General features: G+C 40.9%; 1 protein-coding gene across 1 annotated transcript; it reads left to right on the top strand.

The window, feature by feature from the left end:
• Positions 1-183: 183 nt before the first annotated feature.
• LOC145394756 (uncharacterized) lies at positions 184-23925 on the top strand. The gene is made up of 2 exons (XM_080268536.1): positions 184-192; positions 23188-23925. The coding sequence occupies exons 1-2, from the start codon at positions 184-186 to the stop codon at positions 23923-23925; spliced, it is 747 nt and encodes a 248-aa protein (XP_080124662.1).
• Positions 23926-24645: the final 720 nt, after the last annotated feature.

Genomic DNA, 24645 nt, shown 5'->3' with positions numbered 1-24645 from the left:
GCAAAACTAAGTCACCTACCTGGATGGCAACACCTGAGGCAGTGGCATGTTGGTTATGTACCATTTCTTCATTTGTAAGGGCCAGATTATCCTGAACGTATTTATGAATTTTCTGGAAGTTGGACTAGTGGACTCACATATAGTCATCGTAGTTGTAGATCTGATCAGGTTTGGATTGCAACAATGAATAAGGTAGCCTTTTGTCAAAGCCATAGATGACAAAGAATGGTGTTTCACCAATTGACTTATTGATGGATGAATTAATTGAAGCAGCTACCTGCGGAATCCACTCGTCCCAAAGTGGAAGTCTGATCTCCTACTATGTGGTGCAGACTCTCCAGTATCTTCCTATTCTGGTGTTCTCCTAGGCCATTCAAGGCTGGATGATCGGCCACTATGTTGCATTTCTTAATTCAGTATGGAAGACAAATTTCTTCCAGCACTGACCCGATATCAGTTGAAATTACTTCTGGTGTTGTGAAAGGGCAAATTACTGAATTAATAAAGGCATGTGCCACTGCGTTAGCAGATTTGTCATGCAATGGGGCTAATATAACGAATCTAGAGAAATGATCGACTACCACTGATAGATAGACGAAGCCAGATATTCTAAGAGACAGCTTCAGAAGATCAAGAGAGACAGTTTCCCAAAGCTTTGACAGTACTGGGTACTGGAATATAGGAGCAGGTTGACAGGTTGTTCCCTTATAATGGGCACATGATAAACATGCATCGCAGTGAGCTTCTATATCCTTTCGCATAGTAGGCCAGTAATATGACAGATGTGCTTGCTGTAAGCTTCTGTCTTTGCCAGGGTGTGATGCATGAGGGGTGTCGTGGATTAAATGAAGAGCAACAGGAATTAAGTCTGTTGGAATGACTAGTTGCTTAACTTTGCGATGAGATTAATTGCTGGTGGCATGTGTTAAATGTTTGGCAGTCTTCAAAGTGCCCCACACTAATAGCGGCTCCTATTATTGACCTGCCTTGATGTAGTCGACCCATTAGATAAGAAACTTTTAAGGGTTCAGTTGTGATTTGCCAATTACGAATGTCATTTTCGACCTCTCTGAGGAAGTAATAAATGGAAACTGTACTGTCCTCTCCTGTAAATTTGGGTCAGTTAACATCTTCCAAATATATGGACTGATGCCACCAAATGTTAAATCCCCCTTACATCAGTCGTAGGTGAATTCAAAGTCCTCGAGTAGTTTTCTGATAATATATTAAACATCACCTTATAATCTCCACACAGCTGTGTGATCACCACCCTTACTCCTCCCCAGGCTGTTGCTAACTGTGGGAGGAAGAGCCGGCTAGGGCTGGTGCAGTCTTAAACTCAGGGTTCAGCAGAATTTGAATCAGGCCAGACCTTAGTAAGCAATCAATGGCACCCTACTTAGATCACACTTACAATACACTTAAATGCAATACTTACATACTACATATTATTACAAATGGTCACAAACACGGAGCCTTGCTTTACACCACCACTCACGTACCATTGGAATCTGAGTTGCTCAAACAAACCCTGAGCTATATGAAGGACTTTGGTTTTCATCGCTTCATAATATGTGCTCCATAACAGTCAATGAACGAACCTAAATTTAATTTGTAGCCGAAATTCATCCAGGGATATATCATCCAGGGGAAATGCCCTCTCTCTTACTTTCATTCTGCGATTCATTGCCAACAATTTGCCGCAGTTTGTTGAATCTACTCGGCCATTGCGAATATTCCACGTAGTTTGTATGATGCGAAGCTTCTATTATGTGGAAGCAAAGCTGAAAACAACATGTGTGAGTTTCTTTTGTGAATAAGTTGATTGCTCCGTTGAATATTCAAACCTCATCAGTGTTACTATGGAAATGACATAACCAAAATTCTTGACTCAAACTGGAGAAATAAAGCAATCCTGTCTCCATACATCAGAGGAAAATTGTGATAACATGGTTCTAGCTCACTTGCCACGTGCTCGCAAAGAGGACTTTACTGGTTTTACATACAGACAGCTATGTGGAAGAATTAGAGCAAGAGATAAACCATAAATAAGATGGAGGAAAAAGATAGATGAGATGAATAGTTAATCTTATAGTGTAATGGAAGGGGGATCACTTCTGGGTAGGGACACGAGTACTTTTCTCAAGGCCACCCATAACACGATGCGGAGTTGAGTCTCTTGTGTGGTCTCCATCAGGGCCTTAATTGGTGACGTTTTTGCAATGAATCGCAGCGGTCAAAAGGCGACTTTCTTCATTTTACAATATCACTCTCATAATGAAGGGCGCAACAGGGGAAGGTGGGTTACTAAACCATGAATCGCATGTTACATCCATTGTTTGTGTGTTAGGTAGTTAAATCATTAACTTTGGTCCTTTCACAGCAAGAAGTCCGTTCAGGGTGTGGCAGAATTTGGAATTCCTCCGAGTGCGACATTGCCAATTTGACCACCAATTATCGGATTCACTCTGTCTCCCTACCTACCCCCATCACACCTGTCTCTCTCTCTCTCTCTCTCTCTCTCTATATATATATATATATATATATATATATATATATATATATATTGTAAATATATTATTTATTTCCAATTTTTTTTCCACACCACTTATGAGGTAAAAGTCTAGGCACGTTTTATTTTTAAGAGGTTTCCCCTGTAGGCCTAATCCTCTCTCTGATCTTTAATCATAATTTTCTTCGTCATCAGAACTTTCTGTTATATTGACGAGAGAGAGAGAGAGAGAGAGAGAGAGAGAAACAGGTGGGATGGGGGTAGGTGATAATCCGATAATTGGTGGTCAAATAGGCAACTCTACGGCGTGGCAACATGGGAAAAAAGCACTGCCACGTGTCATAGAATTCATTTAAATCGTTGTTATAATTCTAAAAAGTGATACTCAATGTACTATATGGCTTCCTTTACTATATACAGAATATAAAAAACAATTTCAAATAGCACATAGATGGGAAATAAGAGAGAGAGAGAGGCATGTACCACGGTTGATTTGGCAGCATCGCTAGAGGTGATTCACCAGGTGGGCCCCACCCTGAACGGACTTCTTGCGGTGAAAGGACCATAGTATAAGTTATGATTTTTCTCCAATATGGATCACTCATATGCTGATGTGATTTGTTGATGCATTCCTATACAACTTACCTATCAATTGGGGTGTTATATATGGCTCAGATCCAGGAAGATTATTCCCTTTCCAGGCTAAAGATTTTCTTGGGCCAAACTAAAAGGGCCCATTAGCGGCAGTTGGACTTAACCCACCGCGTGCCAGTGCCATTTTAAAACGGTCTGACATAATGCCGGGACCAGTGCCAGTGCCGTTTTAAAATGGTCTAAAACAAAAAACTTCACTGTGACTGCATTATTCAAGATTCGCGGGTAAAAACTGGCAGGCATGTAAGGTAACTTCCTTTACCATCCCCCAGGCTGTCAAGGCCATACACTCACTCACTTCCCCCCCTCATGTGCACTCTGCCTCACTCTGCCTGTGTGCCTCACCCAGTGCTCTATGTAGTGAAGGCATTTTGTAAATATTTTCATGTAAGTGCAAGTTGTAAATATTTTCTTATAAGTGTAAGGACTATGTAGTGAAGTCAAATTGTAAATACCTTCTTGTAAGTGCCAGGACTGTACGTAATGAAGTCAGGTTGTACCTATGTTCAAGTAAGTGTAACATAATGCATTCACAGTGAGAAAGACATGCAAATTGTGATAGATGCTGGAGTATTAAGTAATCAGAAAAGTGTACTGAATATTGCTATACCTTACCAGCATAAATTCCTGAGTATACCTTACATAGAAAACGGCTTTCTCTCACGTCCGTGGTGAGCGTGAGAGAGTGGCTTTACCTTTAAATGAATATGCAGGACTCAATAAAACTCATTTCCGAGCCTCGGTGAGCATTTTAATGGCGAAATTCGTTGTTTCCACATCAAAATCTATCATTTTAGCCAAAAAAAAAAAGTCGATAAATGGCCGGCAGTGGGGTGACCCATAGGACTAAAAATAGCCTGCATGAGGCGGGTTAAATCACTCCCCCCAGCCACTGAGGGGGTAAAACAGTCCAACTAGGTGCCGGTCCCAAGTCCGTATAAATGGGGAGAGTTGGCATAAAGTAAAGGCATCTGGCCATAAAACCCGACCAAAGCAGCAGATCAGACCCATTTGGTGAAGACTGGTCAGTCACACTGACTCCATATGGAAGTGTAAGAAGATGGAAGAAAAAGAACAAGAAGAAACAGATCGTCTCCATATAGAAATGGGAGAAGGTGGAAGAAAAAAAAAACATAAATTATGATTTTTTAAAAGGTATGTAAAGAGACATCTAATGATCCATGAATCGTTCCAAAGATGTTAGGATACGTCTTTTTTACTGTACAGATTAATGAAAGATGTATCTAATTTTCTCTGTTTGAAAAAAATATGTATATTACCAAGTGATAAAGTAGATGAAAAGCGCTTCCTTTGCATTCAAAGATAACATGGAAGATGGATACCCAATCCTGCGATATGTAAACCGATCTCCATGAAATACATGTGCACACTTTCTCCAAGTTTTTATTTTTTTTTTCTGTGAGGGGGAATGACCCCTTCATGAATCACTGGGGAAGTCATGCTCCCCAGATAATGTGTTACGGATGCAAGTCCACTGTAAAGCTTGTACTAAGATATCAAAGCCATATCTGCCCTTCTTTCTTTTTTTTTATTTCTTAATTTGTTGAGGGGGCTGCTCCCCCTAAAATCATGGTTGGAAAATTGTATACGGTGGAAGACCTTCTGAGCAACCAGACGACGTCACTTGGGAAGTTTCAGTCAAACCCATCATATAACATATAACACAGGAGGAGTTAAAGCACATACACACACACACACACACACTGAATCGTGCTCAACAGTATAGGACGAGGTGCCAAAAATGATACCCTCCTAATCCACTGGACTGGTTATGAAATTATAAAGGCGTCTTTTGGCTATGGGAACTACACGTTCATTGCCAATGAATTATTTACTTAATGTACTATGTTCTGTTCAACCGGAAATAATTTTTATTTAACACAGTAATTTTTTGCCAGTATATGCTACTTGAAAATAAAAAGAAAATGAAAGTTCCTGCAAGACACGAAAAGCATTTACAAAGAAGATTCACACACAGATAAGCCATACGTATAAACAAAACAAAGAAAGCAAAGTTTTGTCTTCAATTTGCCATTCACCACTGCTGCAGTTTTAATTCACCTGTTGACATAGCAGCATCTCTCGTGCATTCCACTCAACTTCCTGCTTTCTACCAGTCTGACCTTTTATCTTGTGTCCCCCTCCACACGTACGCACACAGACGTACTGTATCCTGTGTTTTATTCCTCATCTGCATTATTCTTTACTCCCTTCAATACAGCCTCAGTTATCAAAATACTAGCAATTTTAGGCTGGACTTCTCATGCTCTCAAATTCCACACACACACACACACACACACACACACACACACACACACACACACACACACACTTACTTTCATCCCCTCTCCTCAAAAATAAGAAAGTCCTAGTGCATGATGATACATATAATCCTAACCAGACTTTAGGCATAGGACTAATAGTGCATTCTCTGATGCTTACAAATCTATACACTTTCATGTGTTACCATAGCACCCACTCTTTATATTTAGTACATGCTAGGGACGTCTCTTTCAGGACTAGTGCAGTAAAATTAGCGATGGTGTTTCTAAGGCCTTTCGGTGATTTTTGCATAAAATCAGCTGATTGCGGTTAAAATAATCACACCTTTCTCTACCGCATTCTGAGATACAACTCACGTCCCGTCAGACAGCATGCGACTTCTCTAGCCACATGACCATAACCTCAGCCGATTTACAATGTCTTCCTCGTGCTACAAAATGTGTTTAATTAAAAATGTGTTTAATTAAGGTTCGCAGGGGTGACGGTTGGTGGGTGGTGTGGGAAGGGGTAGGTAGGGATAGGTGTCGGTAAAAGTGGCTGATGGATGGTGGTTTATAGAAGTAATGGTGATGAGGGCTGTAGTTGTCGAGGTAACAAAACAGTCTGTAACAGTTACTAAACCCATTTTAAACAACTTAACCCAATTTGCCATTTTTCCATCTGGAACTCCAAGTTGGAACAACAGATTAACACTAGAGTACGTTGGAGTCACAAAGTTTTGTTAAAAGAATGTAGAGTCATAATTTTCCTGCCAGTGATCAACGCAAAATAAGCAGCAAACAAATTAAAAAAGGAGCCAAGTTAACCCACCGAGTGCCAGCAGACTTTGGATCCTCACGGAGCCTTGGTACCAGCCAATTTTCTACTTTTTTTTTCTTAGATAGGTTAGAAATGCTGAGAAAACATGGGGAACAACCATACAGTACCCACAGAAGCCATTTAGGTCGATTTATATGAGGTCGATTCTCCCGGACCATGCCGCTGAAAACTTCGGAGTAACGCCCATAGACTTTATCGGCCACCTCCCACAGCCATTGAGTTGAGGTAGGAGATTTTCGTTTTCTTCATCGGTAACTATGTTATTGGAGCCAATAACTCTCTTGTCGGGTATATATATGATATAGGAAGGCCTGGAGAGGCCTATAGGGGCGCGGGAATATCCCAGCCGATTTTTTGGCACCTAATTAGAAATTTCGAATTTTTGCAAATATATCAAATTGCTGATGTACAGTCAGGGAAAGTTCTGCATTACCCACCTCCTGAAGCACTGGTATGAGACGGGTGAACGCGAAGCGGCATCCAGACCTCTTGTGTCTAGTAACTGAGTGTGAAGTAGGGGGAGGCGGGGGATTTGGGTCAGAGGAGGGTTTTTGATAGGTTGGGAATCATGTGTAGGTCTGCAATGAATGACTTGGACTGTGTGTTTGAGTTACTTTAGTAAGGACAGATGATAATATGAGAAAAATTTTGTAGATGTTTGTCGAGTTAATGTTGTCAGCAAAGGTATGGAAGTTTGCTGGGTTCGGACAGAGGTCTGAATACTTTCATTCCCTCTCGACTTTAACATGAGAAGTTTCCCCAGGAGATATCCGTAACGATATAACATATATTTATATTTTGTGTTGACTCGAAAGCAAAACCACTATATTATCTATCTATCTATCTATATAACTTCTTAACTGTTTATTTGTTTATCCTCTGTCATCCCAACGTAAACATCCTCCTGCAAACATTTCCAGTGTTATTCTGGTAATTATTCATCTCGAACCTAGAGTTTAGGGTAGTGTGTAATAATAAAAAAAAAAAATCTGTATGAGAGGTTAACAGGTTTTCGTTTCCTTTAGACAGAATGATATGGGAAGTCCTAATTATTAGATCAGTCTCTGTAACTATCATTCTTATTGATCATTACAAAATGAAGGTATAGAAGCATACGTTTTACAGTAAACGTAAATTGATACTGCGACGATGAGCATCTCTCCAAACCCTCCCACCCCCGGCCACCCTCCCTCCCACTCACAGTTACCAGACAAGTGGGATCTTCCTGCTGCATCGTGACTATTCATCAACCACCAATGCTCCGAACAGTGGATAATGCGGAACTTTCCCTGACTGTACATGTACACCAATGGCACTGTCCATGCATATAGAGGCTGACGTACATGTATGTCATTGGCATGGGACGGGTTAATGTACATACAGTGCAGAAGCCTACTACGAATTTCGTAAAACCCGAGGCTAGATTACTCTAGTTCAGATCATTTGAGCCATAGGATACTACTCTAAGTACATTCCTGGCAGTGTATACATAATAGTATAACTCTGGATACTTCCTGCATTGTAACCGTGACTTGCTAAAGCATTACCTTCTTAGACATAAGACTTTTTCCACTATGCCACCTACAGTATATGCCATCAACGTTTGGTCAGCACATGTGAAAATGGGAGAGTGTGGCTATGGATGCTCTACTGTTGTAAGGATGCATTTATACTGGTTCACAATGAGGGGAGAGGCGTGTAGTGAGCGAATATCAAAAATGAGTGTAGCATACAATGAAAGAGAGGAATAAAGCAAAAGTGAGTGATAATGGTTATATAATAATGAAAACAGTGAGAAATTATAAAGAACAATGTAGTAATAGTGAGACAGAAACAATGGCGGTAAAAGAAAGATGACAATGAGAAGGAACAATGCAATAATAAAGTAAAATATAAAATGAGAAACGAGAAAAAAATAAAGACTGAAAATTTACTACACCAACGCACTACATGAGCCTGTGCTAATAACAAACAGAACAATATATTAAAAGAAGGTATACAGGCTTTTTTTAGGTCCGTACTCTCTCTCTCTCTCTCTCATTTACATCTTGTAGACTGAAGCCTTCGGTCTTGAGCAAATCCGATCACGAGAATCCTCTCCGAAAACATATTAGTAATAGAAAAAAAATCGCAACTCAGAGCCGTGAGAAGTGCTGAAGAACAGCAAGAAGGTCAGTGAGTGGATTAGTAAGACTAAGATGGACTCACAGATCACCGAGTACCTTCAGCCTCACCTTGGTTTCCTTACAACCTTTTCTCATAACAGGTTATTAACTTTTCTCCCCATTTCTTTATTCTACGTTGCACTTATCCTCGTGTTTTGGTCTAATCCATATTCCCCTCTGCTTCGGTCTTATTTTTCTGTTTGTCTTGAGGTCTAGTGTATTCCTGTATCCAACATTTTTGTCTGTGTGTGTTTGAAGTGAACACCAAAGTAAACGTCCGCGCAGACCTGCCCAAACGGCAAACTAACTCTCATTTAAGTGTTTTTTATATTTTCTTCACTGATCCAAATATTCTCTATATCTAATAGCAAGAAATTTTCGCACACTTCTGATACAGAGACTCTGCATACAACATGAAGAAAATAAATAGCCTCAGTGTACTGTAATGTAGACTGTACTTCATGAGCAAATGTGTTTTACTATTGTCACTGCCATCCCAACTCAGATTTCCATGTTCATACGAAGAGACCCTAAGTGAGGTGACCGTTCTGGAAGCATGAATCAGAAAAGACAGAAACTCCCAGCCACAGTCACCCTTCTGGGGTCTGGAAGAAACAGGATTAATAAAAAAAAATGCTGAGGAATGGGACAGCCACAGCTTAACACTAGCCCACTGGGAGATACTGGAGACAAGGCCTAAACATCCAAGCCCCTCCCCCATATCCAACGTCCTGATCTCACCCCGTGCTTTCACCATTTTTTGTGATGTGCACAATCTATAAATTGGTATGATTCACACCATCCCCAAAGAAAGTTTACTGGTTTTTAAGATAATAAAGCATACCTAACTATGGAATCTCTTTCTTCCCAAAACGTAATAAAAAAAAAAAACAGTAGACAGCAACAACTGTAGAGGTGGTAGTCGGGTAATTAGAGAGGTGGCCTGCTGTCTTAACTGATCGGAGTTTGATTTCCACCTTCGCCAATGAATGGTTTAATATTTTTAATTTCGGTAAAACGGTCTTTACTGATCTAATAAGACCCACCAATTTGTCGTAAAACACCTCCGCTAATGCCAACTCATCTGTCTATGGAACAGTCTTAGCATGGATTCAATAAGGACATGGGTGTTAGCGCCGATGTGGTGACATGTGGACGTGTGAGGGACTGCCGGGGATTAAGAAGCTGACTGTTAAGCCTATGCCGATGGTCGGGGGCATTAAAAATAAGTCTGTGCCCACGATTCTGCTCGGAGAAATAGAGCTGTTTAATGGGCCATTTGCCATCCGCGCTAGCAAAGCAAGAAACGTGTTATGTTTTGTTCTATGCATGTTTTTTTGTTTCTGTTTGTCTGTGTATGTGTGGGTGTCAACAAAACAACTCAGTTTTTACCTGATTTTATCTATATTTTGCGGAGGGTCAGCCAAGAGAATGACCAATCGATCAAAGGTCAAGTTCGCAGAGCTAGGTCAAATCTCGGCCTGGTAAGGTCAACCTAAATAGTTTTTATTCAGTTTACACTGATCCACGGGGGCCAGCTAAGAGCAAGGCAAGTAGGAATAGATTCTATTTTAACAACAGTCAGTCGAAGGTGAAGCTCACCGTTGATGGTCACATTTCTATCCTTGTGTCTGGGTGTCATCAGGATACCTAAAACAATTTCCATTTGAATCCAGCCAAAGTTAGTGGAACAGCTGAGGATTAACCATAGTACTGACTTTTTGAGGACAATAGGCGAAACGTCAAGGTTAGGTGACAAAGTCAACTTGAATAGTTTTATATTCCGATTTAGACCAAACCTGGAGAAAGTGTTGAAGATAAGACAAGAACAGGAAGGTGTAATGTCTGAGAGCAGTTAAAGGTCAAGATCACAGGGCATTATATACTTACATCCGTATATGTCTGTGTGAAAAAAAAAAAATAAAATCGTTTTTTCTGAGTTGAACTAAACTTCACGGAATCATTACATTCACCCAGTGTGTTGATCGTTTATGAAATACAAGCTTAAAGGTCACATGGCAAGGTTAACAAAAGAGCTTTTCTTTTTTTCTGATTAAGACCAAGTTTAATAATATGACTTAAGTTAAGGCAGGGAAACAAGGATTCAATTTCTAGAACAGTCAGTTAAAGATCACAAGGGATAGTTAAATGTAAGGTAGCATGGCATGGTCAACTAAAGCAGTTTTTATCTTACCTGCATCCAAGTTGGTAGAAAGCTGAAGGGTCATGGAAGAAAGAGAAAATTCTTTTATCTGAACCATCAGCCTAAATTCAGTATGATAATGAAGAGTCAAATACTCAACAAAGGGCCCAAATGGCTGACTCTGGGTTTACAGTCTCAGAGTGCTCCTTGTTGATAATATTCCTAGTGTTTATCCTTCACGAACATTACAGTTTGGTCCCTGCAAAAATCTTTACCTTTTAGTCCCTACTAGGTCATCATCATCATCATCAACATCGTCGTCGTCGTCGTCTTCATCATCATCATCATCATCATCATCATCATCATCATTTTCCGCATACTCTCTTTTTTTTCTTTTTATTTTTCCTGTTCCTCATCTCCTCCTCCTCCTCTTGTTGCTGTCCCTCTTGCTCGTTTTTCCTCCTCCTCCTCCTCCTTTTCTCTCTCGTCTCTCCCTCTCCCTGCTACTCTTCTCCTTTGCGTCTCTTCCGTTATGCAGTCTCGTGGAAGATGTCTGTAGTGGCAACTGCAGTTGAAAAGTGATGGAGATGCTTATATACACTTATTATATTTTGTACTCAAATACTTTGTGATGACGAGAAATTTTCTAGATTCTTGTAATCTTCTGTTCGAGATGTTCATCAAATACAAAATTATCACTCATTCCATACAGTTTAATAAGTGACATCTTTTTGTGTCTTCTTCCTACGACCACCTGACCACTATATTATACTCAGCAAAAAATCTCACAGTGAGGAGGTTAAAGTACGTCTAACCCATCCAGTTTGCAAAACCTTCCCTAAGATAAATATAGTTACCTCACAGTAAGAAGAAAAAAATACGGACGTCATTGGAGGCATTTTCAAAACTAAATATGTTTCACAATTCATAAAAAAAAAGTTTATATAAAGGAACAAGCAGGAAAAAGAGATAACATCCAATGATGAGAGGAGAATCGCATGTCAGTTTGAGAAATCAAAATCATATGAAATAGTGGAACAAGAAAGTCGTACTGAAAAAAATAGACAAGAGGACGAAACAGTACCTACATACAGTAGGGAAATATAGGATACTTGCCGTGATGATATATTTCAGGGTCAGCTTGGACACACAGGTAAGAATTTGTTGCATCTTCACAATAATATTACTTTATTTTGTGAGCATAATTTCTTTCAGCTGATGCAGTGTCGTGATATACTGAAGAAAAAAGAAAGAATACAAGAACACCAAGTGACAGAATTATATAAGAAGGTAACTGAAATGCGGGGAGAAATGTGAGGCTCTGGGTCCTTAAATTTAATAGGTAGAACAAAATAATTAATTAACTCTGTGTATGCAGGCCAGAACTCTGCAGGACTGGCCTTCCTAACTAATTTCCTAACATGGAATGAAAAAGAAAGACGAGATGAAAGGTAGGAATTATGTAGGAAAAAAGTGAGAGAGAGAGAGAGAGAGAGAGAGAGAGAGAGAGAGAGAGAGAGAGAGAGAGAGAGAGAGAGATCGTATATAGCCGTCGCCGAGGCGTTTCCAAAAATGTTAGAGTGTAGTGGTTGTAAGAGGAGAGAATTTTCAAGTTGGTTTTGTCGTGGATGGCAGGAGAAAGATAAAGATAAGTCTGAGGTTTGACTGCAGTTTTATTCTCAAGAGGAAGTTATCTTGACAAGAGCAGTACTAAGGTGAGAGCGGTTTATGTTAGCTAACTCCGTGCCTTCTACTCCTGCCTTTTCCACCATGCCTCTTCTCTCTCCTATCGTGTCCTAACCCCTTCTGCCATGTCTCTACAATTTCCCCTGTACATGACTGGTTGGATCGTGTATGTGGGCATGTGTAGCGATTTCCACACCTGTAGAAAATTATTATTTAATTTTTCTGCACCTTTTATTTGTCTGCTAGGGAATGGAATTAGTTGATTTTTTCCACGCTTACCTTCTTGCATCAATACGGCCCCTAATCCTTTAAGAGATGCATATGTGCAAATTATAAATGTTTTTTTGAAATTAGGATAGGTCAAGCAAGGTGCACATGTAAGTTTATCTTCTAATTCATTAAATAGTAGTTTGTGTTCCTCCTCCCCACTGAAATACAACTTGTTTTTTCAGTAAGTGGAATAAAGGGTTCTGCAATGTGAGAGAATTGTTGTATGAATGATCTGTAATATCCTGCTAGCCCCAAAATTGTCTTACTTCAACCACATTTGTGGGTTCAGGGAAATCCCTTACTGCTTGTATTTTCTAGTCTGAGGTGTTTATGCCTTCCGCATCAAGTCTGTGGCCTAAGAATTATATTTCCTTAAAACAAAATTTGCATTTAGACAACTTGATTTTCAAACAAGCATTGCCTAACTTGTGTAGGAGATGGTCTAAAATCTGTAAATGTTCATCTATTATGTGTGTTGCAATTTTGATATCGTCCAAGTACACAAAGTTACCAGATAGACAGATAGATATGTATGGAGAGAGAGAGAGAGAGAGAGAGAGAGAGAGAGAGAGAGAGAGAGAGAGAGAGAGAGAGATTGTTTCTGCAGGAGACAACTTGACAGCCATTCACTTCGAGATGTATCAGTGTCGAATACAGTCATGCTGGAGGCAGTCAAATTAATGTAAAAAGTCATTGTGTTTGAGAGCTAAATCCTCCGTCCATTGTCACTGTCATGAAGCATTTTGTTTTACTTGACAAAAGCTACTTTGAAATTATATGCAAGGACACTTAAGAGAAAAAAATATATATTTTTTTTTGATGTCCTCGAGTCTGTCTGTTATAGGCTTGGTAGCCTAATAACAAGCGTATTTGTGTGAGAAAGATATAGATAGCAAAGCAGGAACGTTCCCCTAACCCCTCCCACCAAACTCTCATGCCGAGACCTGCAGGAAATAATGAGAAAAACTACCATGCAGCAGCGAAAAGCTGTATTAGAAATTTCACAGGAAAAGGTGAAAGGGAATCATATGCTACATAATCTTATCTGAAGGGGAAGTAAAATCTAGTCAGTGATAGGTACCGGTACCTGGATGAATTAACGGTAAACGCATTAACAAACGAGGAATTAAATTGTTGCTAAGTACAGTTGTGTGTCGTAACACCTGCCCTCTGAGAAATTTCCTTCAAGCTAACAGAAATCGTCTGTTGGAAGATTGAATTAACCAAGAAAGATGTAGTTACAAAGGGTTTCTGTACGCTGTTTTGTATTACCGTAAGTGTGCACTGAGGTACTTTACAACCACTTCATTGTTGTTATCGCATCTGATTTTTTTTTTTTTTTCGCAAACATTAAAGTATTATACTTAGCTATGAAGAATCCCTATCGGTCGTGGGTGGGATAACTCTGGTGTATGGCTGAGCATTTTGTAATGATAGGGTATTAGAGAGTATTTCATACATATTTACTGCTTGCCATACAGAATAATTATGATATATGTGCATTATGCGTGTGACTGACGTCGTAAGTGTGAGCTGATCAGTTCATCGTTTTGCTACCACACAGCGTGTAAGTCTGCACTTAGGTTGTACATTCTATCTCTGGTTTGTCTTGTGTTGCTAACGTCTAACCATATACATGTGTGAGAGGAGATGGACTCAGTCAAGCAGCAAGGCTGGTTGGAGTAGGACGTGGTTAGTGCAAAATGAAGATCTTGTCATCTAATTCTAAGAGCAACAAAACGAGACAGAAAGGATTCAGCAAGACTTTTTATTAATCTCCTAACACAGCTCAACTTAAGATTTAAAGCTATACTAAACCGAGAAAAAAGTGACCCATAGTTTAGACAGTGAGGAGACAAAAGCTGTCATCACGTCAGGTTTCATTGTCTAGTCTATCTATCTATCAGTTAATCAGTCTTTATATCAGTTTATCTATCTATCCATCTATCTACCTATTAACATACCTGGTTTCTCTCTCTCTCTCTCTCTCTCTCTCTCTCTCTCTCTGTAGGGACACTAAAATATCATAACACATTACATAATAGCTAGTGATATATTTGCTGTTATATCTATCTCTGTATCTATCTATTTGTCTATCTGTCTCTGTATCTGTCTATCTGTATATCGACAGAGAGAGAGAGAGAGAGAGAGAGAGAGAGAGAGAAACTTGCCGTCTTCAGTGAGATCTCACAGACTATTAAACTTGCTTAGACACCAAACTTTCACAGATAGTCTCATTCAGTGAATAAGTATCATCGCAATAACACCCACGTCTAACTCAGTCTATGTATCTATTGCCAGAAGCCTAAATCCCGTAAAGGGTGGCCACAAACAAATCGCCTCCATGTCGCCCTGTCCCCCGCCATTTCATTGCCCTGCTCCCAGCTCACCTCCCCCCCTCTCTCATATACCTCTCCACTCAATCTCTCCATCTCATCCTTGGCCTCCCCCTCCCTCTCCCCGCTCCACCTCACTCACATACACTCTCTTCGTCAGTCTCTTACCCTCCATCCTCTCCACATGGCCAAATCACCTCAGTGTGTTTCTCCTAACGCTTCCTATCACATCCACATCCACACTACAACTCTCCTTCACTTCTTCAATTGTCAGTCTGTCTCTCCATGTGACTCCACATACTCCTCTCAAATAACCCATTTCCACTGCTCTCACTCTTGACTTCTATCCCTCCAAAAAGGTTCAAGCTTCACTTCCATACGTTAGAGATGGTATCACACTACTGTCATGTAGTAGCATTTTCACTTCCATGCTCACTTCGCTGTTCACTTCCCTGTTTCTTATCACTGCTTTCAAGGAACCAGCAACCTTTCTTCCCTGTTGCACTCAGCTTATTTACCGGCAGCATTAGTAGTCAGAAACAACTTTTCATTCATTTAGCCGCATCAGAGCCCTCATCGCAGTCGCACACAGTTAACTTCTTTAACGGTTAAAGTTCAATTACATGCATGAGCACGGTTGGCATGGTCGTTCTACGATGCTACCAAGAAACCCACAATAAACACGAATATCATTGTACGTATACCGAAGCGCAGACAAGTCACTAAGTACGATACAATTGATGACAACAAACCAACAAACGTCAGCACAGTGTCGCAGTCAGGTTCCTCTTGACCAACCCGCCCTCTCACTTCACCTCAGCACAGTCAGCAGGCCCCGCACCCACACCCAGCTTTCCGCTCACCTCAACACACCCAGCCCGTAGAGTCCAGCACAGCTACTAAGCTTCACTCTCATTACTCTTCCTACACATCCCTCCAGTGGCTACTATGTCTCCATCTCTACCCCGGCTATCTTTTTCTCCTCACACCTACTTGTTCATTTCGAAAATATAAATGCCTTTGGAAATGAACTGAAAAATTAATTTGGCATTGTAGGATTATTTGTTGCGATGGCATATTAATAACGATTTAGTAAAAAAAAAAAATACCTTCTGCTGAAAAAAGTAAGCACACAGATTTTTTAAACAGTTTAGAATGACAGTAAAATTCCTCCGTCTGTCGTGGCTTATGCCTAGCTGACAGTAGGAAACAATTTCCATGACAGGTATGTGCAGATGAATGGCCTGCAGTTAAAGTTGCTAAATGATAAATATACGGGTAGGTAACAATTTTGGTGAGGAAATGTGGTGGGAAAATGTGAACGTTACAGAATACCACATAGTTTAACTGCTCTCTCTCTCTTTCTCTCTCTCTGTCTCGTGATGTGATCATCGTATTTTCTTTCCAGAGTTCGCTAGGGCTGCCCCAATCCTGATAAAATCATTCCTATAAAAGTTTTCCTTTCTCTCCCTCTCCTATCCATTTCTCACTTTCTCTTTTCTCCCTCCTCCGTTTCACTTTTCCCGCCCTTGTTGCTACCTCTCTCTGAATTTTATGAACTCGTAATCCCTTAAACTCCCAATTTCCTTTCCTCCACATACTACCTCTTACCGACTTCCATCAGCTTTCTTCTCTTCTTTCTTCTCTCTATTGTTACCTCATTTTCTTTATTTTTCCACACTCCCGTCCTTTCTCATCACTTGCATTTTCCCCTTCTTCTTTTTTATTCTTTCTTCCTAATTGTATAGTCCCTCCTTTCCCTCTTCCTACAAACAGTGTTTTGCCTTACTCTTTTTTTCAGTTTTTCCCCCTTTCACCTCAAAATTCTTCCTTCTTTTCTCTGTCTTTTTTTTTATGTTTTTTTTTTCTTTATATATATTTCTTCAGAAGTATCCATCTTCCTTCTTTTCATTTGCCCGCAGTACTTTGGTTTACTGTGTCCCTTTTTCCTTGCCATCCTTCTCATACCCCTTGCTTCTTTTACTTTGATGTTTCCTTTTCTTCAACATTTTATGGCTTCTGCCAAAACATCTCTCCCTTCTTTGCTGTCACTTACATCAGTCGATCATTTTCCTTCTATCCTTCCTGTCATCTGACTTACTTCTTACCGGCATTTCATATTCCTCAGTTCTTCTCATGACTTATCCTCTATCGTATCGGCTATGTTTCTTTTCCCATCTCTCTCTCTCTCTCTCTCTCTCTCTCTCTCTCTCTCTCTCTCTCTCAACTTCTTTTTCGATGTGCAGTACTGAACAGCACAAATATATTTCATCCGTGGGGCACTGAGATTTTCAGACATGAGGAATTGGTCACTTGTGAGTTTTTAGCTAAAATTTACCTGATATATTGAAAATGATAATATTCTTTGTATTAGTGGAAATCGCTTTCAGAATAGAAAAATGTCGTGTGTGTGAAAATAGCTTTGACATTTTAAGTACTTGCTGAATAATATTATACTCTCGTTTCACCTCGGGTAAGGAAGGTTAGATATCGAAGGGATGGGGTGAAGAGGTATATGAGAGAGGGGTGTGTGAGTTGGGAGCAGGGCAGTGAGATGGCGGGGGACAGGGCGACTTGGAGGCGATTTGTTTGTGGCCACCCCAAACGGGATTGAGGCGTCTGGCAATAGATAGATAGATAGTCCATCTCTGCACAGTGTTTAAGAAACTAACTATTATTTTCCACATTTGTTGTTAAACCAAAGAATAACATTGTTCAGCAAGCATTTGGTATTATGTAATAGCTATTTTCGCACTTTTTTTTTTCAGTATTAAACGCGATTGATGCTGATGATATGAAAGCTATCATAGTAGGTATTTTCAACTTCCCTGTAGTCCAAAACTAGTAAATGAATCACTCAGGAATGAAAATACACGGAAGGAGAGAGAGAATCCTGAATGGTGGAAGCGTAAGATTTAAGGCAAGGTAGAGACAAATGGTTTATGGTGTTGGTTGTGAGGATAGAGGGGAAGGGAAGGAGATAAAGGTTTTATTCATGTCATTCTGGTATGAAACCTTTCTCTGACGCTTGTGAGTGTCTCCCTCACTAATTCCTTTACCTTTTCTTCTCTCCCCTTAGCTTTCTCCACTTTCTCCCGTTCCTTCAATCTTTTCCACACTCACTCTGTCCTAGAATCGTGTCTTCCTTCTCTCCCCCCTTATTTTATTATTTCATGCCTTCATCCTAGGGTCACTCTTTCCTTGTCTTTTATTCACTTTATTTCTTGCCTTTTTTTTTTCTTCCTCGCTTTTTTCTGCGTCCTTTCTTCTCTTTTGGCCTGACTTTCACTTTAATTCCACTAGTATTTTTTTCCCTTCCACCCCATATCCTTTCCTTCTTTTCTTTCTTCCGTCCTTTCACATTTTTCTCTCGCCTTCTAACTTTTTTTTTCTTTCTTCCCTTGGTTTTCATACCAAAGCATGCCCTCGTACATTCATATCTTATTTCTTTCTTTTTATCATTCCTCATTTCTATCTTCCCTTCTCAAATTCCTCCGATTTCTCATATTTCCCTCTCTCCTTTCTAATTTTCCACACTGTTTCTCTCCTTTTTTCCTGCCTTTCTCCTCCTCTGCCTTCCCTCCTCCCACTTTCTTTCCATTTCTCTTTTCTTTCTCCCCCTCATCCTTCACTTTTACTTTCCTTTAATACTTTTATATTCCCTCCACGCATTTTCTGTATCCATGAAGTTTTCCCCTTTTTCCCCCTTTGTTACGTTATATACTTCCCTCTCTCCCTTCCGATCTGCAGTCTCTCCCCTTCTTTATACCCCCCCCCCCTCTCTCTCTCTCTCTCTCTCTCTCTCTCATCTTAAGTTTCCTTTCCTCACCTCTCCATCCGCTTCTCACTTTATACATCTGCCGTTCTTCTCTCCAATTTTAATTTTCTTTCTTAGGCCATCTGTCCTCCCTTTCTCACCTTATAAATTTCTTTTTCTTCATTCTTAATCGTATTCTATTCCTTTCTTCTCCCCTCTATCCCTTTCTCACATTGTAACGTTGTGCGATTTTATCAGGTACGGATTTAGGGGAAGGGAGCATCTGAGGGGTTCCATCCCCTCCTCACTTTTGCAGGGAAACAATTATTACGTATAGTATAGGAACAGTGCTGTTTACCAAAATATATGCAATAAATATCTTACATTAATGTCGTCATAGAATCATTTTAATGACAATGGCATTTAGAAATAAAATAATGAATAATTTGATAATGCATCATTATGAATTGAAACTTCTGGTAATCGCGCTAGGAATCATGCTCCCCATTTTTCCAAAGTGCTGGATCAAGCCCTGTACATCAGTCTCACTTCTTTCCTATCTTTATCTCTTCACCCTTACTCCCTTCTTGCATCGAATTCACTTTCCCTTACGGCTTGATCTCAGTGAAGCTCTCAGATCACTTTCACAAGTCTGAGTTAATTAGCTTCCTAAAAGTTTCCTGTTTACAAGCCCGGGAGTTGCTTACTGATTTCAACTTGCTGCTTATTTAATCCTGGTTAATTAAAAACTTCTATGTCGTGCCTGAAGCACAAAAAATTTTGCATCAACCTTCGATACGATGACAGTTTCACCACTTCGCCTCGAAGACGTCAATGATAATTTATTCTTGCCATTACCTGGCGAATTTATTCTGCCGTGGAACGACTTCTTGAACTGTGGATGTTGGACACAGCCTTCACTACACCTTGAACTTCCAGAGGAGTCTCATAAGCTAAATAAATTATATGACTGCAGGAAGAAAAAGACGCAGAAAGAAACTGTGACCAAGACAAAATATGATCTTGTTATTAGAAGTTTTTTCTCTCTCTATTTGGTTTAGGAGAACGTCCAAGAAGCAAAAGAATTAAAGAATGTTATATTTAATTCTTCAATGTTGAAGAAAATCGTCTTCAAACAGAGAAGACGTTAAAATTTCAGTAATTAAAATGAACACGAGCAGCACAAAACTTTCTTATAGGATGCCTGAATTATAAGAAAGTGGATGTATTTTTTTTTTTTTTAATGTGGATCTTTTTCTTCCCATGTAACAGTAGGAAATACAATAATGATGGTGATGATGGTAATGATGAAGTGATGGTGCCAATGATCTCTCTCTCTCTCTCTCTCTCTCTCTCTCTCTCTCTCTCCGCTACTATCACCACTTCCGATTCCAAAATCCCAGTACGTAAATGACTGACATATCTCTGGCTAATGTCACACAATTTTACTCTCTATAGGGAAACCTGTAGTTCCCCAGTTTCATACCCAGAGTGACTGAGGAAATCGTCCACGTAAACTCCTTGGCTGTGATGTGAGGTGGATGCCAGTGTTGCAGTGTAAAATTGGTCTGGCTTATCTACGCTCACCCAATAAAACAGTCAGTTGAACCTTTTATTGTTTTCATTATTTAACCCGACGTGGATCTCCATTTTGAATAAGGTCACAACCGTGGTTTGTTCCGCCCAAAATTATCCTTAAGGTGTTAGGGACAGTTCTATTGGGGAGTGGCACCATTATCTGGTACAAGCAAACAAATAAATGAAAAAAAACGAGATAAGGTGCTCCACAAATGGCGCAGACCACCACCTGCCGTGTCATGTTTTATACTCAGTTTGCGTCACTTGGAAGGGAATCTAACCTCGATTTGAGCGTATTTACGTGAAATATGAAAGATGAAGATAACAAGACTACTCCGATCACTAACACGTGTCCTGCTTTTGATTATACAAACTCTCTCATCATATCTGTGTTGAACTGAGTGATTATGTTTCGGGACCTTTGCTGTCTCAGTAAATCCTTCAGCGATTTTTACGCAGCCCCCATTAATGTCTGTTGCTACGGTTCTGCACCTGTCCCCTAAATTGTTTCGGTTTATTGGAGTACTTCAGTCAGAGGTCTGATTTCATACTACTAATTCTTCCCCTACCTGATACCGTCGAGGGAGCCGAGTGGAAATAAAAAATAACACGGGAGACGAAATATAGAGATCATAAAGATTTAGACTGCAAAAAAAAGGGGGAAAGAACAAACCTACACACACACACACACACACACACACACACCACACACACACACACACACACACACACACACACACACACACACAGGGCAGTGACTGACGTAACCATACTTTGTGTTTACAGAGGTGCGAACCGATGCTTATTTGGACTGAGTCCAAAACTCATTAGTAACGCCTACTTACGCCGCAAAAATTGAAATCCTGAAACTATTAGAAACGAGAATCAGTTACAAGTCGCAGCACAATCTCCCACCAACCACATACTACCACAATTTAAAAAACGATTATCAAAGAGCAGCCACTTCACTCCTGCCGCCACCACAAAATTCTACCTATAATCATTATCCTATTAGACAGCAGCATAAACGTCTCCCTGATCCGCCCAGTTAGTTATTTGTGGTATTACTTTCCAATCCCAACCAGTGCGCGATTTTATACTCACAGCTCATCCTCCTTTTCCCTAGCCCAGCATTAGTTTCCTCTTTCCTCCCTTCTATATAACTCTTCCACCCTCCCTCCCTACCTTCATTTCTCTTCTTCCTGTTTCATATCCCTTAATCCCCTTCCCATCCTTCTTTCTTTGTCTTTCTTTGCTTCCTTTCCTCCCCTCCCTGCTAGCATGTCTCCTCCCTCTGACAGTTTTGTTCCTCACGCTCCCTCCTTCCCTTTCCCTGTCTTACATACTCGCACCCTTCCTTCTGCTTTCTTCTCTTCCGTCTCCAGCCTTCCATATTACTACTTCCTTGTCCTTCATCTGTCTATTTCCTCTTATTTGTCCCAATCCCCTTCTCTGTCTCCCAATTAGCCTCCTTTTTTTCTACCTGTCCTCCCCCTGTCTCCTTTTCTCCTATTCTGTAATTTTCATTCCCGCTTTTTTATTTTCCCCTTGCACTTTCTGTCCTGTCGTTTGCTCTTTTTCTTAACTTTCCGCCATCCTCATCATCCCGAACTAAGCCCCCGTCCGTGTTTCCTTCTTTCATTCCTGCCAATCTACCCTTCCCTCGTTCCCCATATCTCTTCCCTTTATTTCCTGTTTCCCTCCTCCCCTACTTGCTTCTTTCCCCTGACACCCTGCCTTCCTATTACTTCTCTTTCCTTCCTCCTTTCTTTCTTCTCCTGTTTGCAGATTCCCTATCACCCCTCCCACCCCCGCCTTCCTCCCAGGCTCTCTTCATTCTCTTGGTCCTCCTCCATCCCAAGTTTCCACTCTTTCTTTCTCCATGTGACAATTTCTTCTTGCATCTGCCTCATTGTCTCTCTGTCTCTTTCCAAATTACATTCTCCTGACATCACTAGGATCTGTCAACCTCCCCGTTTTGCTTTCCTTGCCTTGCTTTTCTTCCCTACCACAGTCCTTGTCTCTTCTTACATAGTCTCTTCCTTTCCTGCCTGTCTTACTCCATTCCGTTATCTTCACGCTGCGTATCCCTCTTCCCCTTGCCATTTTCCAGTTTCCAATTCATTATATAATTCCTTTTGCCTTTATTTATCTCTTTAACTTTATCCTTCTCCTCTCCTTCGTGCCCAGTCGTTCCGTAAGTACACTGCACCTACTCTTGTTCTTATACCTGCATCCCACAATAATTCGTCTGCATCTCTCTGTCTCATATTTCTCCTGTTTCTCTTATCAACTTTTCTTTCTCTTCCATGCCCTCCCCTCCTCTCTTTTCTTCTGTTTACACCTTTCTTTCTCACTGACCTCTCCATTCCTTCGTTCACCTGCGTATGTTCCAATTTCTCACCCTCCTTCATTAGCCAAACTGATTCTGTTGATCCTCGAAACACCTAATGCGTTTTCTCTATGCATTTTCTTAGAATTTCACTCACTGAGCTTGCTACTAATAATTCATACATTCCATTACGCTCGCATTTATTCCTGAAACACGTATCTATTGCGTTTACTTTAACCTGGCAAAGTCAGACTTCCATCGCTTCAGCCTTTAGTCGATGCGATAAGTATCTTATAAATTGTGCATATATATATATATATATATATATATATATATATATATATATATATATATATATATAAACTAAATTAGAATAGATATGAAGTTCTGAAGTTGGATGTCTGAGCCTGAGGCGGGCGGGTAGTTTTTAAGCGCTGCGGGCACCATTAGCCATAAGAATATCGACCTTAGCGGCGCAGCCTTTGGCAGCCGCGGTGACGTCACACCCGTTGACGCCTGGCGGCGGTCAAGTGTTCAACAAATGTTGAAACACTTTATCCCTCCAACAGCCCCCGTTAAAGTGAATAGAGTTTAATTAATTTTTGCTTGCAACGTTTTTTGGCACATCCAGCTGCATGTCCTAATATTGGTGGAAAACGGCTGGAGGCGGCATGCCTACAGACAGAAATATGACAGCGTGGTGATTCATTCTGACTCACTCTCAGCGATCCAGACCATCTGTTCACGCTCCCTGGAGGACAATCAGTTTTTGTTGTCCTCCATTCACAAATATGCAGCTCGCATAGCGAGCCGTGGAAATAAGGTAATCCTCCACTGGGTGCCAGGGCACGTTGGTCTGGCGGGTAATGAGCGTGCAGATCAGGCGGCGCATTCTGCGTGCTCCCTCCCAGAGATCACTTTTGTTCTTAGGGAAGGTCGACGCAGAACACTTAATACAGCTAAGGCAACAGTGTGGCAGTGGGCTCGAGATGACCATCGTCTCTGTGTCACGGAAGCCTCCCGATCGGCTACCTGGTACGCGGTAGCCACGAGATATGAGCCACTGCCATCTCTGTCTGCCGTCCCCAATAATGTTCTCGTGCATCTGCGCCGCCTCCGTTTAGGATACCTGTCCTACAATCAAATTGCTCATACCCGACCAGACCCATGTGAGCACTGTCACGAAGTGGAGGAAGAGCCACTCTTACATTATATCTTGAGATGCCCAGTCACACATGCCTTCCGCTCGCGACTGGGTACCGACTTTATATGTACAGGGGTGGACATCACTGATGCCCCAGAGATATTATCAAGAGTGCCACTCTCCACGCTGCTCCGGGTGGTGTCCAACTACCCTCCTCCTCGCTAATTTTATGATGATGCAAGCAAGGCATCCCACTTAACGGGCTCATGTTTGCCCGTACCTCAGTGCGCTGAGGTTAATATTCCACCACCACCACCGGCTGGAGGCTCCCCGCCCCCCCACCTTCTCTCTCTCTCTCTCTCTCTCTCTCTTTGATGCCACGGTGCTCTCACCAGAAAAGGTTGACAGCTGGAATCGTTGCCACAGCTTTAACACGGACACACTTGCTCAACCTATTGCGTCAGAAAAAAAAAGGGAAATACAAAGATCTAAATACAAATTAGAAAAAAGGCCTTAGTGACTAACGAATAATTCGGCCCCATAAGGGCAGTTCTGCCCATTGTGGCCTTGAGGCCAGTACTGTAGTGGCCTCAAAACGACCTTGGATGCCTACGCCACCATGTCTATGTTATTCCCCATGCTGAGTTACCCCTGTACCCCAACTTTCAGCCTCCTGGGTGCTCTGGTATTGTCAGTTATTTAACTTATACAACATACAACGTACAATGGTGTGTGTGTGTGTGTGTGTGTGTGTGTGTGTGTGTGTGTGTGTGTGTGTGTGTGTGTGCGTGTAAATCTTATGCACGTTCATATTACTTTTCGTGTGGGTAATTCATAGTGTTTTATTATAGTCACAGATACCTGCTTCTCCTTCCCTAACCTGACTCATTCCTTTCCGTCACATTATTAACTATTTTCCTACCTCCCTACAGTCTTCTTTCCCTG

This window comes from Coenobita brevimanus, chromosome 28 (genome assembly GCF_032717465.1).
Source record: "Coenobita brevimanus isolate Jiangsu-jjx chromosome 28, ASM3271746v2, whole genome shotgun sequence".
Lineage (NCBI taxonomy): Eukaryota > Metazoa > Arthropoda > Malacostraca > Decapoda > Coenobitidae > Coenobita > Coenobita brevimanus.
Note: the sequence above shows the minus strand (reverse complement) of the source record. Positions and strands in the feature narration are given on the sequence as shown.